The following is a 19,362-nucleotide window of genomic DNA, read 5'->3' as shown; positions in this document are numbered from 1 at the left end:
GGGTTTTCCGAATTTGCTGGCATATTGAGTGCAGCACTTTCACAGCATCATCTTTCAGGATTTGAAATAGCTCAACTGGAATCCCATCACCTCCACTAGCTTTTTTTGTAGTGATGTTTTCTAAGGCCCACTTGACTTCACATTCCAGGATGTCTGGCTCTAGGTGAGTGATCACACCATCGTGATTATCTGGGTCATGAAGATCTTTTTTGTACAGTTCTTCTGTGTATTCTTGCCACCTCTTCTTAATATCTTCTGCTTCTGTTAGGTCCATACCGTTTCTGTCCTTTATCGAGCCCATCTTTGCATGAAATGTTCCCATGGTATCTCTGATTTTCTTAAAGAGATCTTCAGTCTTTCCCATTCTGTTGTTTTCCTCTATTTCTTTGCATTGATCGCTGAGGAAGGCTTTCTTATCTCTTCTTGCTAGTTTTTGGAACTCTGCATTCAGATGCTTATATCTTTCCTTTTCTCCTTTGCTTTTCGCTTCTCTTCTTTTCACAGCTATTTGTAAGGCCTCCTCAGACAGCCGTTTTGCTTCTTTGCATTTCTTTTCCATGGGGATGGTCTTGATCCCTGTCTCCTGTACAATGTCACGAACCTCCATCCATAGTTCATCAGGCACTCTGTCTATCAGATCTAGTCCCTTAAATCTATTTCTCACTTCCACTGTATAATCATAAGGAATTTGATTTAGGTCATACCTGAATGGTCTAGTGGTTTTCCCTACTTTCTTCCATTTAAGTCTGAATTTGGCAATAAGGAGTTCATGATCTGAGCCACAGTCAGCTCCTGGTCTTGTTTTTGCTGACTGTATAGAGCTTCTCCATCTTTGGCTGCAAAGAATATAATCAATCTGATTTCAGTGTTGACCATCTGGTGATGTCCATGTGTAGAGTCTTCTCTTGTGTTGTTGGAAGAGGGTGTTTGCTATGACCAGTGTGTTCTCTTCGCAAAACTCTATTAGCCTTTGCCCCGCTTCATTCCGTATTCCAAGGCCAAATTTGTCTGTTACTCCAGGTGTTTCTTGACTTCCTACTTTTGCATTCCAGTCCCCTATAATGAAAAGGACATCTTTTTTGGGTGTTAGTTCTAAAAGGTCTTGTAGGTCTTCATAGAACCGTTCCACTTCAGCTTCTTCAGCGTTACTGGTTGGGGCATAGACTTGGATTACTGTGATATTGAATGGTTTGCCTTGGAAACGAACAGAGAGCATTCTGTCGTTTTTGAGACTGTATCCAGGTACTGCATTTCGGAATCTTTTGTTGACCATGATGGCTACTCCATTTGTTCTAAGGGATTCCTGCCCGCAGTAGTAGATATAATGGTCATCTGAGTTAAATTCACCCATTCCAGTCCATTTTAGTTTGCTGATTCCTAGAATGTCAACGTTCACTCTTGCCATCTCCTGTTTGACCACTTCCAATTTGCCTTGATTCATGGACCTGACATTCCAGGTTCCTATGCAGTATTGCTCTTTACAGCATCAGACCTTGCTTCTATTACCAGTCACATCCACAACTGGGTATTGTTTTTGCTTTGGCTCCATCCCTTCATTCTTTCTGGAGTTATTTCTCCACTGATCTCCAGTAGCATATTGGGCACTTACTGACCTGAGGAGTTCCTCTTTCAGTATCCTATCATTTTGCCTTTTCATACTGTTCATACTATAAAATGTATCTATAGAACCTAGCAAATAGTACATATATAATAAACAATTACTAAATGACGAACAAATACAATGAAGAAACTGAAGCCCAGAGAGGTAAATAATTTGCCTAAGAACATTAAACCGACAGGGCTGGGACTTAACATCAAGATCTCTTGGAATCAGTTACTTTCCTTAATTACTATCCTCTACTGCCCAGCCCTGTTCCCTAAATCCCTTTACTGCTACTTTATGCCATCCAATCATACTTTCACCCATTTACCTGTTTATCAAATATTTGAGCTTCATGCACTATGTTTGCAGCAGGGGATATAAAGGTATATATCACTTTTTTGCTCAAAAAAGAGAGGGCCTTTAACTCTCAGGGCATTTGTAGTCTCGTATGGAAGCCTGATAATAAAACTGATATGTGTTCTGAGGAAGAGGAAATACACAGAGCTCCGAGAATGCGTAATAGGGGGACCTAATCCAGTCTAGAGGAGATAGGAAAGGCTTCCTTAAGGAAGTGCCATTTCAAATTTAAGCTAAAAAGAGTTCACCATATGAAGCTGGCAGGGAGATTTCTGGGTTGAAGAGTTCAGTAAATGGCAGGAGGAGAAAAAGAAAAAGAAAGAAAGAAAAACATACACACAACAGGATTCCTGAGAGGAAGTGTGGCTAGAGGCATAAGACGGGAGAGTGTGGTGTGAAAGGAAGTAGGTAATGTTCCCAAGGGAGGGACTTTGGTCTTCATTCTAAACAGTAATGAATTCCTACTGGCACCAAATCTCTCAAACCAAACCTTGTCCTCTTTTAACTCGAAATGCTTACCTGCCGACACGAGGACGCACTAGCCCATGGGACTTGATGAAGACACAGTCGCCAACCTTCAGCCACATGTCATTATACCGGAGCTGCTCAAAGTAGTGGCAACCTGGTTCACCATTCGACATTTCCACAGGGACATCTTCTTTCTCCTGTGATAAAGGAAACGCGTTAAAGACAGGGAGCTGACAATCAAGGAGTTGGAAGAGAAAGTATGAAGGCAAAGCAGACTTTCCTCACTTTTAACTTAAAAAAAAACCGTAAGTAGAAACTAATAAACAGGGAACCAAAAGTTTAGGTTACTGAAATTAAACTAAATCTCATCAAATACTGTATCTATTTTAAATTTCTAGTTCATTTTCATAAAATGTTACTCAAAGATCCTTTTACCACTCCTTCCTTTTCCCATTCTCGGAGACTTTAGCCAAAAAAAAAAAAGAAAAACAAAACCCAAAAAAAACCCCACCAACGACCAACAATGAAGACTTAATTTCAGAAACAGCCTCATTCAACTGTTATAAAAGAGCAAATACTATACAAACTTCCTCTTCACCATATGTACTAAGCTCTTAATTTCTGCATATTAACAACTGATTTAAAAATTTTACCATCTTGATTTATTCTAACATGAAAAGAACAGTATAGCCTCTGTGACAGAAACACATATACTGTGCTTTTTAGTAATTCATAGGGTCTGTCACCTGCCAACTGCCGTGACACTGGGTAAGCTACTTGCCCTCTTATCAGGCCCACCATCTGTGAGATGAAGACAGTATGCAAATCAGAGGGGCTTGTGAGGACGCTTATATGACACAATCCATGTTAAGTACACAGAATAACGCCTGGCTCATAAAACCACTTAATGTTCACTATTGTTCTTATAGTCTTAACAAAAAGAAAAAAGATACTTCTGATTAATGAAACTAAGAAACATAATTTACTGAGAAACTAGCAGATAATGAGCATAGCACTAGGTATTTTAAATACAAAAGCTCTAAAACATATAAAAACTGAGGAAACTGCAAAACTCCCAAATTTTCTACAGCATTTTCCTGAAAATATCAAAAACTTAAAACTTTAGGGAAAAAAAACTCTTCTGGAATGCCCAGATAATTTAATGCTTTGAGCTTTATGATTTCAAATGTGATACTGAAATGGACTTCTTGGAAAATTCTTAAGAATGAGAGAGGTACCACACACATACTAGATTGAGGGGTGCTAGGAGGAATGGAGGCTGTGAAAAAGAAAGCCCTGAGATTAAGAATACATATTTATTTTAGGAATGGGTTCTGTTCTAGTTATCCTTCTAAATATTTCTTGGTATAATATATTTTAGCCATGCAATATTAAAATAAAGATATAAGACTAAAAAAAGTAATTCATACACAGGACACGGGGTACTAATGAACTCTAAGAACAAAAACAAATTTAATTCCCACACTGATTTCCACTGGTATTTCCTCTTTTAAAATTAGTATCTCTATGATTCCCAGACATACTGATAAAATGTACAAAATATCATGTTCTTTCCCAAGCTCCTTTTCTCTTTTTAACATTTTAATGACACTAAAATGGATTTTTTTCTAAGAAACTAAAAAATTTTTTTCTTGTTTTTTACACTAAGAATTTAAAAATGCTGCTTTCCCCCTATATAAAAAGTGCATCTGTTGGAAATAATTCAAACATTAGAGTATGCAAAATTTAAAAATCAAGTTTTCTGTGATCCAACCCCAGAGATAACCACCCAGTTTAACCAATTTATAGTTTTTCATGTTGTTTACACATACATAAAACATAAAGCACACATTTTTGGTTTTTCTGAGTAATGATGGAACCATATTCCACTCTGCAATTTGTTGATTCCTTCTGCTGACTACACATGTGCATTATATGAATGGATGTGTGACAAATTCCTACTCAGGGGTATTTGGATGTGGCCCAGGGTTGAGTACTATGTTGGAACACATTCCCTGTTATCAAACAGCAGGGTCAAAGCCACTGATGGGACGTGTTGTCCCACACTCACACCAGGCTGTGTGTATTACTAGTCTTTAGAACTGTCAGTTTGCTGGGCATTTTAAAAACTATTAGATTAAAACATTTGTTTTTTTGATCTTCTATAAATGATCTATTTGATCCTTTGCCCATTTTTCTAGTATTTTTTTTTCCCTAGACTTCAAAGAGATCTTGTACTTTAGCAACAGCAGTCCTAAGGCTGTTTTATTAAACTAACTGATACTGTCAAATGTAAATCTAGAAAAAGATCTTTTTTTTTCCTTTTGTGGCTACTGGGTTTTATATCATATAAAGGATCCATTCCAAGCTTATCAGTGAATAAAAAATTATATGTAAATAACATAAATGTACTTAGGCTAGCAACTTATGTTTCTTTTTTAATGTTTATACCTTACTTATTTTGGAATATGAAATGAAAGGAGTTCAAGTAGTTTCTTTTTTCTTCTTTTTTCAAATAGCACCAGTTTTTCCAATATCATTTTATTCCATCCTCTCTTGCTGAGTTAAAATACTGCGTTTATACAAACTTTCAGTTATAAATGAGTCACAGGTATGAAATGTACAACACAGGGAATAATTATATAATATCTCTGTATGTTTAAATGATGACTAGATTTATCATGGTGATCATTTTGAAATATATATAGAAATACCGAATCATTATGCTGTATACCAGGAGCTAACATAGTATTGTAGGTTAATTATATTTCAAATCCACAAACTCACAAAAAGAGATCAGATTTGTGGTTACGAGGCAGGATATGAGGGGGAAGGGGGATTGGATTATGGCAGTCAAAAAGTTCAAACTTCTAGTTATAAATAAGTACCAGGGATGTAATGTACAACATGATGAATATAATTAATACTACTGTACATTATATGAAAGATGTTAAGAGAGTTCTCATCACAAGGGGAAAAAAACTTTTTTTCCTATTTCTTTAATGTTGTACCTATATGAGTTGATGGATGTTGATTACCACACTTACTGTGGTAATCATTATCATGATGTAAGTAAGTCAAATCATTATGCGGTACAACTTAAAACTTATACAATGCTATATGTCAATTATATCTCAATAAAATTAGAAGAAAAAAAGGCGACTGTGTGACAAAAGGGGAAAAATAAATAAGGTCTCTAGATTAGTAAATAGTATTAATGCTAACTTTCTGGTTTGATCCTTGTACTATGCTTTACAAGGTGTTAACATTAGCAGAAGCTGAATGAAGAATATAAGGAATGTCTTTGTACTATCTTTGCTAAGCACTCTGCACATTTGTTAAGTCTAAAATAATTTCAAAATAAAAGTTAAAATATGTAAAACTAAAATGAATGATTGAGTATATAGTCTGGATTTAATTGTGAAAAGCCTATTCCCTTCATTAATCAATTCTGAACTAACTCAATATTTTTAAAATGTATCTTTGTAAAATGCAATATTATTTGGCAGGGTAAAGCACTCTCAACTGCCCTTTCAGTTTTTCTGCTTTTTCTTGTGACTGCCATGCATTTATTCTTTCATAAGAATGATAGTATTGTCAAGTTTCAAAACAACTTACTCAAGTAAATCTTCAATACCTTTCAGCAGACTGTTTTTCTTCCTTCTACAGGTTCCATATACTCCTTTTAAGATAATTTCTTAGTGTGTTTTTTTTTTTTTTTTTGGTTCATGTGAATTGGATAGTTTCTTCCAAGATTTTTTATAACATTTGTTAAAATCTATTCAACAGTTTCATTTTACTTTCAAAATCTTATGAAATTTCTGTTGTGCTTATACAAGAAAGCTATTAACTTATATGTGGATTTTGAAATTTCTACTTGTTGCAGTCTCTGTATTCAAAAATTTTTCACAGTTAATTTCTCCCCCATTCTCCGCAAAAAAATAATTTTGCCTCTTCGTTGTCAATATTTTACTACTTTTGTCTGTCTAGTTATATTGGTTCTTTTCAGAAAAATACACATAATGATAAAGCAAGCACCTATGTTGTGTATACAGCTTTCGAAGGAATTTTTTCACTTTAGGCTTGATATACAATTTTTAAAAATCATTTTGAGGGACTATCTATTTAAAGACATCAATCCAGATGAATATTATACCTTATCAAATAATTTCTCTTTTGATCTACAAATATAAAGAAGTGTATTACTAAATTTTCCTAATTTTGACTAATCCTTGCATTCCAAGAATGAACTTCCTTCTACTTGGTCATGCTGCTCTCAGAGAACTAATGTGATTTCATTTGTATCTGATTTCACTTTTTTCCCCCAAGTATTTTTTGTATCAATATTTATAAACTGATACTCAACTGCAGTTTTCTGTTTTTATTTTGTCAGACTTTGGAATCAAAGATTATTCTGTCCTGGTAAGACAAACTAGGAAGTTTTCCTTGATCTCCATACTCCGTGATAATTTTTTTTGGCTTTACTGCACAGCATGTGGGATCTTAGTTCCCCAACCAGGGATCAAACTCATGCCACCATGCAGTAGAAGCATGGAGTCTTAATCACCCCAGGACTGCCTGGGAACTCCTGGAATAATTTAAAGGGTGAAAGAATTTACCTATGGAATTATCTGACCTAAGTACTTTTTGGAGTGAGCTCTCTGACATTAAAAAAAAGAAAAAAATTATTCATGTTGTTATCTATTTAAACATTTTATCTCTTCTTGATTTCATTTAACTAATTGGAATTATCTTGGAAAATTACTCATTTCATTCAGGTTTTACTATTATTATTTGTTTTTGTTTTAGTTATTTTTTGACTGCACCAAGTGGCTTGTGAGATCTTAGTTCCCCAACCAGGGACTGAACCTAGGCCCTCGCCAATGAAAGTACAAAGTCCTAACCTCTGAACTGCCAGTGAATGCCTTCATTCAGGTTTTCAAATTTATTAACAGAAATGCAAAAGTCTTTAAATTTCCTCTATATTTTGTATGTTTAGCTTAATGCCTTTCTTTTTATTTTATTAGGACAGTTGGTAGTTTATCTCATTGAACCCATCAAAGTCTCCTTTTCAGTCCTGCTATTATGTTTTTCAAGTATTAATTTCTCTTTCCTTTATAGTTCCCTTCTTTCTGTTAGGCTAAAGTTTTATATTATTACTCTTTTTCTAATTCTGAAGTTGAATACTTTACTCATTTATTTTTGGGAAGGGGTGTTTTGAAATTAAAATTCTTTTCTGTGTGGCTATTATCTACATACCTTTTCCAAGTTACAACTGTCTTCAGTTCGACTGTCCTCTGAGTTGTCTGTATTCTTCTCATCATCCGCTTTATCTGCGTTTGCAAATACAGAGGCCACTCGGACCACAGGCAAGGGCACATCTCGAGGCACAAACCTAACCGAGCTGATGGGCATGGTCCACAGTTTGATTTTCTTAAAAGATTTGGTTTTGGCAGAATATCGTGATTCACAGACAAAAACATCCTCATCTCGAAAATTTTCTGGGCATAATTTAAAGTATTCCTGGTGGATATAAGAATAAAATCAATTAGGTGAATTTTCTGAAAACCAATCAACCAAAAAACACAAAAACACCAACCAAGCAAAGAAATAAAAGCTAAAGTGTTAAGACTTTTTGACAACTAACGACAAATGGTAAATGGTTAGAGATCAGGAGTATTTCCTTATATAGAATGGCATTACTCAGTATATTCTGTTTAGCTTATTTAGTTTACCTCCCTGATGAACAGGGAGGCCTGGTGTGCTGCAGTCCATGGGGTCGCAGAGTCGGCCACGACTGAGCGACTGAACTGACCTGAAGTTTTACCAACTGCCCCCATGACAGTACATTAGTATTTTAGACAGCCAGTTCTTTAAAGCTTTGAGCCTGCGCCTACAGTAAACAGACAAACAAAAAGTACACCATATTACCTAGAACCACACTGAAGATTTAACGATTCTTCAGAAAATGTCATCTTTAAAAATTTGGCAATATAAAAAAATTTAAGCTAACTGCATATAGCTATATAGCACAGGCAGCAAAAGGGTCTTTCACTTTTATGCTCAGATTTATTTTTCCTCAAATCTTTACATAAAGCCAGAGAAACAGCCTAAAAAAATTCAAACAGTTTTAAACAGAGCTATTCATTTCGTAAATATCAATTTTCTGTGGTTGTGAAACTCCATGTGAACTCCATGAAATAATTTACTGTTTGGGGATTAATAAGTTTCTTACCTTGACAAACATGACCACACATTTTCCTAGAATTTTACTAACAGGAACTTTATTGTAATAGTCACTCTTAAAAACTTCTTTTTCTAGAAATTTCCGTGTAGCCAAATGGAATGTTTCATTTGGCCGATAAAACCAACAGCCATACAACCATTTTTCACCTCAAAAACAAAGAGGGAAAAAGAGAGAGAATTACCATTAATGGAAATAACATATTCTTTGTAAAATGAGCAAATACTCCATCCATTCTGCCGTGGGCTGAACCGAGCAATGTGCTTTTAGGCCATGGTTCCTTAACAGAATTATCTTAGAAGAAATAATACTAAAAATACTAAAGTGCAATGACACCTAAAAATGCTACTTTCCCCCTTATAGTAAAAGATGTAAAATAAATAGAACAAGGAAGGAGATGGGGCCTACTCTACTCTGGGTCAGGACACAGCTAAAGCTGTGTGCTTTAATAAGGATGTAAGACATACTAAAGGACATATGTAGCACTTGGGTTAAAGAATACAAAGGTAAATACCTTTGTATTTATGATGTATTTATGTTCATCATAATATGATGAACAGCTGAAAGAACTGGATTGTCTGGATCACACTTCTGCTTGGTTTTGGCTTCATTAACTCCTATTCATTCTCTGTTTCAAGATAAAGCCAACTGTTCTAGGAAGCCTTTTTGAAATCAAATTCTAAGCCAAATTCTAAGCCACATGTCCCTCTATAACAATTTCTTCTTTATTTGTGACTTTTATCAGAGTGGTTTTGCCAGGGACAAAACACAGACCTTTTGTTCTGATTCTCGGCCATCCTACAGGGTTTGGCTCTCGGATTTTTTTAATAAGTATCAGTTGAATGAATGAATCTCATCTAGACTTCAAGAAGTTGCGTCTCTTTTGACTCAGCTATGCCACTGCCCAACAGAGCTCGATCCTATGTTCCTCATATAGTGGGTACTGAATTGTACTTATTAAGAGTGTAAAACAACTACTGTGGAAAGGCATAAAGATGTCTGAGTTACAATTTCCTTCCCTGAGAAACAAGGAGTAAGATAATCACATCTCACCAATTTGCTCCCCAATTTAAAATGAACTTACCAGCAGAATCTTCCCACAGTCTCTCAATACAGACGATATGCGGTTGTAGATTGACCTCTGAGGGCTCCACATAGACGTAATCTCCAACATGGTACATGCTGTTCTTAAAGCTGCAGTCCTGGCTGTATGTGCGATGTAAGCCTGAGAGGCCTGCAGCTCCTGAGGAATCTTCACTCTTTTCAGCTTCTTAGGTAAAAAAGAGAAAAATGTTCTCATGAAAGGGATGTGGCAATCAGATGCAGGATTAAAACGACACATACTAATACATTTAATTCTTTTCCAGATACTCCAAGGCAGGATTCAGGACAAATAGTATGATATCCACATTCCCAACAGTCTCTACTCAAAATTGTCTTTTAAAATTACAACCAATTGCCATTACTTTAAATAAATACATAAAGTATCAACAGAATAAAAATAATCACCATAATAATATATGCTCACTGTAGTCATTTTGGATGATACAGAAAGGTATAAAGAGGAAAACAGGCCACTCATAAATCATGTGATCCTAGAGATAATCTTGTATGTACTTTCTTGCCATCTTAATACCTCTGAAATTTCTTTATTCTGACTGTTATTACATGGTTATGTCACAATGAATGGAATCTTAGAACTAACGAGACATGTATTTCATACAACATACTGTAAACTATATATGAAAAGTATTAGTCACTCAGTCGTGACGGACTCTTTGCGACCCCATGGACTGTAGCCTGCCAGTCTCCTCTGTCTGTGGAATTGTCCAGGCAAGAACATTGGAGTGGGTTGCTCTTTCCTTCTCCAGGGATCAAACCTGTGCCTCCTGCAATGAAGGCAGATTCTTTACTGTCTGAGCTATCAGAGAAGCCCAGAAATTGTATCTTTATACACTTAATATCATAAAAATTTCCTCTGAGATCAAATGCTTTTCAAGAAGATTTTTAGTTTTGCTGAAGAATATTTTTTAATGGCTTCCATATCAAAAGCTGGAATCAAGATTGCCAGGAGAAATATCAACAACCTCAGATATGCAGACGATACCACTCTAATGGCAGAAATCAAAGAGGAACTAAAGAGCATCTTGATGAGGATGAAAGACAAGAGTGAAACAGTGGGCTTAAAGGTCACCATTCCAAAAACTAAGATCATGGCATCTGGTCCCATCACTCATGGCAAATAGATGGGAAAAAAGTGGTAGCAGTGACAGATTTTATTTTCTTGGGCGCAAAAATCACCGTGGATGACTGCAGTCATGAAATTAAAAGACGCTTAATCCTTGGAAGGAAAGCTAAAACAAACCTAAACAGTGTATTAAAAAGCAAAGATGTCACTTTGCCAACAAAGACCTGTTATAGTAGAAGCTGTGGTTTATCCAGTAGTCATGTATGGATGTCAAAGCTGGACCATAAAGAAAGCTGAGCGCTGAAGAACTAATATCTTCAAACTGTGGTGCTGGAGAAGAGTCTTGAGAGCCCTTTGGACTGGAAGGAGATCAACCAAACAATGCTAAAGGAAATCAACCCTAAATATTAATTGAAAGGACTGATGCTGAAGCTCCAATACTTTGGCCATCTGATGCAAAGATCTAACAATGGAAAGGACTCTGATGCTGGGAAGGACTGAAGGCAAAAAGAGGAAGAGGGCGGCAGAGGATGAGATGGTTAGATAGCATCATCAACTCAATGGACATGAATCTGAGCAAACTCTGGGAGATAGTAAAGAACAGGGAAGCCCAGCATGCTATACAGTCCACGGGGTCACAAAGGGTTGGACATGACTTAGCAACTAAACAACATGTAAGCCATCATTTACAAACACCATAGCTTTTTCTTTAGTAAAAAGCTTTGCCATTTCTTTGATTACTTCATTCAGATAATTTTTCATAAACAGAAGATCTGGAAATAAGCACATTAAATGTTTTTAAATGCATGTTCCAAATTGACCCCCAAAGTCTATACCAATTTAAATCCATCACTATTTGGCTACAAGGGAGTGGGGGTCTGTTTCTCCATTCACTCTCTAATACTGGTATTATAAATTTTTAAAAAAGTTTTGACAATTTTGGCGGAAAATGTTATCTAGTAGTTGATTAATCAAATGAATCCTTGTGACATATGCAGTAGATTCACAAGGTTCTCGAGAATTTTATACCAGCAGAAACACTGCCCTGAAAGGGACAGAAAGGGTACAAAATGAAAGGCTGGTAACCCCCCAAACTCTAGAAACAGGAAACAGGCTGATAAAACAACTCAGGTACAAACATGTGCTGCCTTTCATGAGAAAAGATGATTCGGGGGTAAAGCCACAGAGAACTAGTTCCAGGCCTTGAAGCCTAGTATTTTCTCCTGCAGCCTTCACCTCTTCTGTTTCCGCTAAGGTTCTTTTTTTTTGTTTTGTTCTTTATCTTAACATCTTAGAGAGATTTCACTTAAATATTTGGTCCATTTAAATAAATATCTGCTTCTATTTAAAATGTTAAAACACTTAAAAAGCTGACTGGAAGCTCTCCAGCATACACAGGCCAGCATACACAGAGCTGGGTGAATGATGGATTTCACTGAGGACCAGATGTTATCTTTAGTTTTCCCCCACTGCCTGCTGCATTTTTCAAGAGAAAAATTCTCCCTGTCTCAAGATTAAAAGCTATTCTAGGAGATCAGAAGTTTAGAAGGTCAGGGGTCTCACTATTTGGTATAAATCCTTTCTGAACTCCCCTCTTCGGAACCATACCCCAACCCTTAGGTCAGCCTGGTATCCCTGAGTCTGGACACTTCAGGGATGAACAGTCAGAGGAAGGGTGGGGAGGTAATCTAGAGGTTCAACTCCTTTAGACTTTCAACTCAACTTTTTGCTTCCAGTCTTGCATGCACCTTCATTTTTCAGGTGTACAGGGCATTCTAATACTTGTGCCTTTCTCGACAGGAAATGGCCTGCTAAGGTCTTTATCCGACGGTAGCCTTGAAGCCAGCATTAGCTATCAATTTTTCTAGCTTCTAAATTTTAACTGCCATCATCTTCTCTTCCACTATTTCCTTCGCTTTTTTTGAGGGGAGTGAATGCTTTTGTGTTTGTTTTAAAAGCCCCCTTTCGTCATTTGAATCATTTTGGAAGAAGGGGCAATGTTATCTGCATACCATCTGCCCACGTTTATGTAGGTCTTATTTTGCTTACTGAGCCAAGTAGGAATAATTAGTTCTGGCATTTAACATAAAAAAACAGGGTGTGTGACATCTCGTTTCCTTCCATTTCCACTGATTATTCAGAAATCTACTCTGAGACTTAAAGACAGAGAAGGCTGACTGACATACAACCACCATTCTTTCCAGCATTTTGCCATCTTACAATACTCATAAATAACTAGTTACAACAACCTTCAGAGTACTCTGCTTCTAAGCTTTTCCTACTTCATCCTTCCAGTGCTGACCTCACATTCTACGGCAAAGTACCACTTCCTACCTACCTCCAGTCTCATGCTGGGGAAACAGTCTCTGAATTAGTGCAAAAGGTGAGTAATTACTGACAGGGATGCTCTGGCAGCCTCAGAAAGCAGTCCTTTGCAGCAGTCCTCCTTTGCTCTCGTCAGCAAAGGCTCCCAGGCTCAGAAGACAGGTACCACATTGAAAAAGGAAATGCAAGTCTCCTAGCTTTTTTCTTTATGTGGCTCTGCTTTTCTATTGCAGGTGTTCATCATAGATTAAGTCATCGAAAATATTTCCTGGTATCTAAGGATCAATTAGCACAGTGACCAGCAGTCTTTAAAACGACAATACAGCAAATTCCCTGTCAGTCCAGTGGCTAGAACTTGACACTTTCACTAATAGAGGCCTGGATTCAATCCCTGGTCAGGGAACGAATATCCCATAAGTCATGTGGCATGGCCAAAAACCCCATAAAAATGTCAGTACTGCCTTTTCTCTAGAATGTGCCACCTTATGTTGGGTTCACAAATCACTGCTAATCCAGCAAGAAGGCAGGCAGGTGCCATAAGTTTTTGCTCCTCCACTCATTAAATCCAAGGACTTAGAGCAGTGACTCCCTGACTTAAGTGCACATCAGAACGACCTACAGGTCTTGCTAAAACAAAGACTGCTGGGTCCCTCCCTCAGAGTTTTGGAACTGGTAGGTCTGGCACGGGAAAAGAGCACCGGCATTTCTAACAGGTTAACAGGTGATGCTGACGCTGCCTGCCTAGAGGTTAGACTGTGAAAGCTGGCTTTGAGTAATTCAAAGAGCAGCTGTAATTCATTTTGCATTGCCCGGGAAAGTATCAACTAAATTTAAAAGGAAAAAATTCCAAGTATACAAAATTTTGTCATGGGTGTCTCAAACATCACTCAGTACAGTACTAGCATTCTGTCTTTTTCACTCATTGAATTCTGTTTTGATGTTTATTATTTCTTCTATTTACTTCAGGCTTGATTTGCTCTTCTTCTAACTTTCTGAAGTGAAAAAGTGGATTCATTTTTATGAATTTAAACATGTATATTTCTGATACATGTTTAAAAATCTGTAAATTTCCTAATAACTACCTTATCTATAGCACATAAATTTTAATATATTATTTTTGTTTTTATTTGGTACAAGGTTTTTCTAATTGTCCTTCTGATGTCTTCTTTCATCCATGGGTTATTGAGAAATGTACTGCTTCATTTCCAAATATTTGGGGATCTTCTAGATTTCCTTCTGCTGATTTCTAATTTCTAATCTTATTGTATTCAAAGAACAAACTTGGTATGATTTCAATCCTTAAAAATTTTTGAAACTTGTTTTATGACCCAGCTCATGGTCCCTTCTAGATAATGTTCCATGCAGGCTCTATAAGAATGTGTATTCTGCAGTCACTGGTCGGAAAAGCAATGGCACCCCACTCCAGTACTCTTGCCTGGAAAATCCCATGGATGGAGGAGCCTTGTAGGCTGCGGTCCATGGGGTCGCTAGGAGTCGGATACAACTGAGTGACATCACTTTCACTTTTCACTTTCATGCATCGGAGAAGGAAATGGCACCCCACTCCAGTATTCTTGCCTGGAGAATCCCAGGGATGGGGGAGCCTGGTGGGCTGCCGTCTATGGGGTTGCAAAGAGTCAGACACGACTGAAGCAACTTAGCAGTAGCAGCAGCAACAGTCACTGGTGTAGCGTTTTACATGTCCATCAGGTCAAGCCAGTTGACAGTACTGTGCAAGAGTTCAGGTTGCTGTAAGAAGACCCACCACAGACGACAGCGCGCATTAAACAACGAACATCCATGTCTCACAGTTCTGGAGGCAGATCTGGCGTATGGTGAAGGCTTACTTTCTGCTTCAGACCGCCATCTTCCTGCTCTTCATCCCCTTACAATGGCACCAATTCCACCATGCTGACTCCACTCTCATGACTACATCCAAACCTAATTATCTCCGAAAGGCCCCATCTCCAAATACCAACACATTTGAGGCTGCTGCTGCTGCTGCTAAGTCGCTTCAGTCGTGTCCGACTCTGTGCGACCCCATAGACGGCAGCCCACCAGGCTCCCCCGTCCCTGGGATTCTCCAGGCAAGAACACTGGAGTGGGTTGCCATTTCCTTCTCCAATGCATGAAAGTGAAAAGTGAAAGTGAAGTCGCTCAGTTGTGTCCGACTTTTAGCGACCCCATGGACTGCAGCCCATCAGGCTCCTCCATCCATGGGATTTTCCAGGCAAGAGTACTGGAGTGGGGTGCCATTGCCTTCTCCGCATTGGAGGCTACAACATATGAATTTTGGGGGGGACATAATATTCAGTCTATGACAGCCTAATCTTAATAAGTCATACTTTTGCCAATTTTTGGTTTAGCCTGTCCTTTGCTGAGAAAGGCGCATCAAGATTCTAATAACTGAACTGTTTCCCTTTTCAGTTCTGTCAGTTTTTGCTTCATGTACTTTGCAGCCCCACTGTTAGGTACATTTTGTTTGCTGCTTAGTTTCTAAGTCGTGTCTGGCTCTTCTGCGACCTCATGGACTGCAGCCTGCCAGGTTCCTCTGTCCATGGGATTTCCCAGGCAAGAATACTGGAGTGGGTTGCCATTTTCTCCTCCATAGGTACATATACATTTATAAGTATTATATGTTTTTGACCCTCTTAACATTTTAAAATGTCCCTCTTCATCTCTAGTAATATTTCTTAAACTTTATTTGTCTGATTAACATAGCCACTCCAAGTCATTATGGTTACTATTTGCATAGTGTATCTTTCCCCTTCACCTCATCAGCTTCTCGCAACTCCTCTACACATGGGCAGCTTTCCAGTTAACCAAGAATGTGTGGAGAGCTTATGTTAGTCCTTCTACAATAATTTTCAGGATATTCCTCAACATCAACTGTTACCTGGGGCAAGCAAAGCTGCAAGTTTACTCAGTTCATTCCTGCATCAACTGCTTTTGTTGGTGGTCAAGACACAAAACCACCCCCTCTTCCAGTGCAACACACAGCCATGCACTCTCTCTCTCATCATTATCAATGAGCACATTCCCTCTGGCAAAAAGCTACTGGTTTCTACTGGCAGGTAGCTCTATGCTGGTAAAATCAGTCCTCACCAACCGGGTTCCTTTCTCTTCTTTTTTGCATATGCCACTGCTTATGAGAATTTGCTTAAATCAACTTATTTTGCTCCCTTTCCTGAGGAAAAAATTCTAAGGAACAGACTTGATGCCAAAGATAAATATGACTCCTGGAGAAGTTATACATTCTAGGTATTTTATGTGAACTCTTTTTTCAGGAATGATTAACTTTCTAATAAAAGTTCCTACTTTCAAACATTTCTAAGCTCTGGCAAGTGAGTGACTCAAGGTAACATTTTTAGGTTGATACAATTAAAATAAAAATATCCTCCTCCTTAAGTGGTTCAACTAAAGTATCTACTTGTCTTGAGTCCATACAAGGACAGCTATGCTGTTGAACAATAGGGCAGAAACTTTATGCACTCACTGCTGAGAATGCTTTTGAGCCTCAGCTGGGCCCCTTAGGTTTTTATTTACTAGTAGTATTAAGAGGCATTAAGCTGCCACGTTTGTGAATTAACTGACTCTGTTCTGGAAATACTAAGAGTAAGAGCTGTGTCACAGGCAACTTCCAATCTTTCCCAGTCTGACGACCAAGTTGATACTGACAGAAACATTTCCAGCTTACCATGTCCATTTGGTAAGAGCCAACACCCTGAGTCTTCATTTATACAAAGAGAGGTCTACTCCGCAGCAAGACCAACTAGGATAGAGTATAATAATGTTCCTTCACATTTAACAAAACGAAAAGAAACTAACCTCTTTTTTCTTCTTCTCGTTTTAGTTTATCTTCCTCTATTTCTTTTGGCAGTTTTTCCTTCTTTTCTTTCTCCACATCATTATGCAAATGTTTTGTGGTATAGCTGAGTGCTGGTGAAAGAAGGATCTCTCCATTTTTGCAGAGTTCATCACGAATTTTAATAAAAAACTGCTGAAGTTCTACCGCATCCTCATATATTTCAGAATCTGTCCTATAACAGCATCAAGAACACTGATTGACAATATGCTTCTTTCAAACACCCTGATCATATGTTAAAGCATTCCATGAAATGCTTCTTTACTGTATTCATTGATATAGTGATAACTTCTGAGCAGTTCTAATATGGGTATCTCCTTAAAATTTGTTCAATTTTACCTCAGTGAGCCTCCTGCCCACCAGTTTCCATTTCCTTAAGGCTCACTCCCTGTATAGCCCATGTAAAATCATCCAGCTTCCTGGGGGAGAAACGTGGTACATTCACTACTAAGTCTGGCAACAGAAGAGGGCTGCCAGAACCAAGGACTATACTAAGGCTTCATACCATATCTAACACTTACCTGAATCTAATCTTGGGATTAATTCTAACTTTCTTTTAGTTAAGGGATCAACACACTAGATAAAATATTAACAGAAGATTTAGCCCTTTTTTTGGGGGGGGGGCGGGGAATCTATTTCATGGTTGTCTAGGCTGCTAGGACTCAGTAAATATTTGAACCTAAATTGCAAAGTCCTAAGAGTATCATAAAATGGTTGCAGGCCTCAGAGTTAGTGTTCATTTTAGTTCCCAAGAAATAACTACATAATTCTGGGGAACTAGCAGAGGCAACACAGCGAAAGATAGAAAAAAAAAAAAATCATCTGTGTCGTATTGAAAACTTTTAAGAGATTCTCCCCATTTATAAAATGAGATTGGGCAAAATGAACTTCATAATTTAGACTCAAAGAAATTTTATTAGTATTTGTCCTCCACTGTGTTGGCCTGAGGAAGGCCTAAAGATAATTCTATTAACTACTAGGAATATCAGGGTTTGAAAAATTATTCACAAAGGTAACCAGAGACAAAGACTTAGCAGTAGTCATGGAGGCATTCTGGTCAGGGCAGTGTGGATGCTGCAGCCAAGCCCAGTCAGCTGCTTGCTGACACCGACCATTAGAGCATCAAACTTGAGAAGACTCCAGAATGCTGATCACAAGCACAGGTGACCTGGCAACCTAAAACACTGCCAATAACAACCCAGATGGGTGTTTCTAGGAAGATTCTAAAATCTTTTTGGGTTACAGAAATGCTAACACTTGTAGGAAAGCAATAAAACTACAACTGGCCAAGGGAAGAAACTCCAACAACACTACTTTGATGCCTATTTTCTGAATAGAGACTTCTGAAGGCTGTTCACTTGAAATTAATTTTATAAGAGCTTATAATTACAAGTATAAAATTAAAACTGAAAATGCACTTTTGATAATCCATGCTACTGTCAAAGGGCAGATTTATAATTTCATCATGCACTCAGAACACTATAAAAATTACAAATTGTGTTAATTTAAAAATTACAAATTGTTTACTTCTGGGTTTTTCATTTAGTGTTTTTGGATCTTGGCTGATCTTGGGTAACTTAAACTGCAGAAAGTGAAACCTCAGACAAAGAAGGGAATACTGTATGTAAAGTTACATTGGACTCTACTCCAGTACTCTTGCCTGGAAAAATCTCATGGACGGAGGAGCCTGGTGGGCTGCAATCCATGGGGTCGCTAAGAGTCAGACATGACTGAGCGACTTTACTTTCACTTTTCACTTTCATGCACTGGAGGAGGAAATGGCAACCTACTCCACTGTTCTTGCCTGGAGAATCCCAGGGACGGGGGAGCCTGGTGGGCTGCCGTCTATGGGGTCACAGAGAGTCGGACACGACTGAAGTGACTTAGCAGCAGCAGCTACCTCCTAGGCCTCAACAGCAAAAGCTAATCAGGTCAACAATGGGAGAAAGGAAAGAGTTTATTTCTTACAGATACAAATCTGCTTAGTTCCTAAACTAATCATGTCATCTATACAAGGAACAAAGCTGCTAATAATCTAAGAAAGAAAGAAAGTGAAGTTGCTCAGTCATGTCTGACTCTCTGCGACACCATGGAGTACAGCCTGCCAGGCTCCTCATCCATGGAATTTTCCAGGCAAGGGATAATGGAGTGGGTTGCCATTTCCTTCTTCAGGGGATCTTTCCAATCCAGAGATCGAACCCAGGTCTCCTGCACTGCAGGCAGACTCTTTACCATATGAGCCACGAGGGAAGCCCAATAATAATCTAAGAGACAAATGTATTGTGGAAGACTCATTCACAGAACTAAGCCCA

The 19,362-nt window shown here is 38.0% G+C and overlaps 1 protein-coding gene across 32 annotated transcripts in view; it reads right to left on the bottom strand.

Moving 5' to 3' along the window:
• Positions 1-19,362, bottom strand: part of PBRM1 (polybromo 1) — a 108,828-nt gene that overhangs the window by 26,630 nt on the left and 62,836 nt on the right. For 28 of the 32 annotated variants that reach the window (XM_044934081.1, XM_044934096.1, XM_044934097.1 and 25 more), the window contains 5 exons: positions 17,014-17,225; positions 9,757-9,942; positions 8,664-8,821; positions 7,688-7,951; positions 2,480-2,625 (listed from right to left, as the gene is read on the bottom strand). In XM_044934081.1, coding sequence (XP_044790016.1) covers positions 2,480-2,625; positions 7,688-7,951; positions 8,664-8,821; positions 9,757-9,942; positions 17,014-17,225 — 966 coding nt within the window. The remainder of the gene's footprint in view (positions 1-2,479; positions 2,626-7,687; positions 7,952-8,663; positions 8,822-9,756; positions 9,943-17,013; positions 17,226-19,362) is intronic. The other 4 variants (XM_044934085.1, XM_044934104.1, XM_044934100.1 and 1 more) reach the window with 1 other exon arrangement.

Source organism: Bubalus bubalis, chromosome 21 (assembly GCF_019923935.1).
Source record: "Bubalus bubalis isolate 160015118507 breed Murrah chromosome 21, NDDB_SH_1, whole genome shotgun sequence".
Classification (NCBI taxonomy): domain Eukaryota; kingdom Metazoa; phylum Chordata; class Mammalia; order Artiodactyla; family Bovidae; genus Bubalus; species Bubalus bubalis.
Note: the sequence above shows the minus strand (reverse complement) of the source record. Positions and strands in the feature narration are given on the sequence as shown.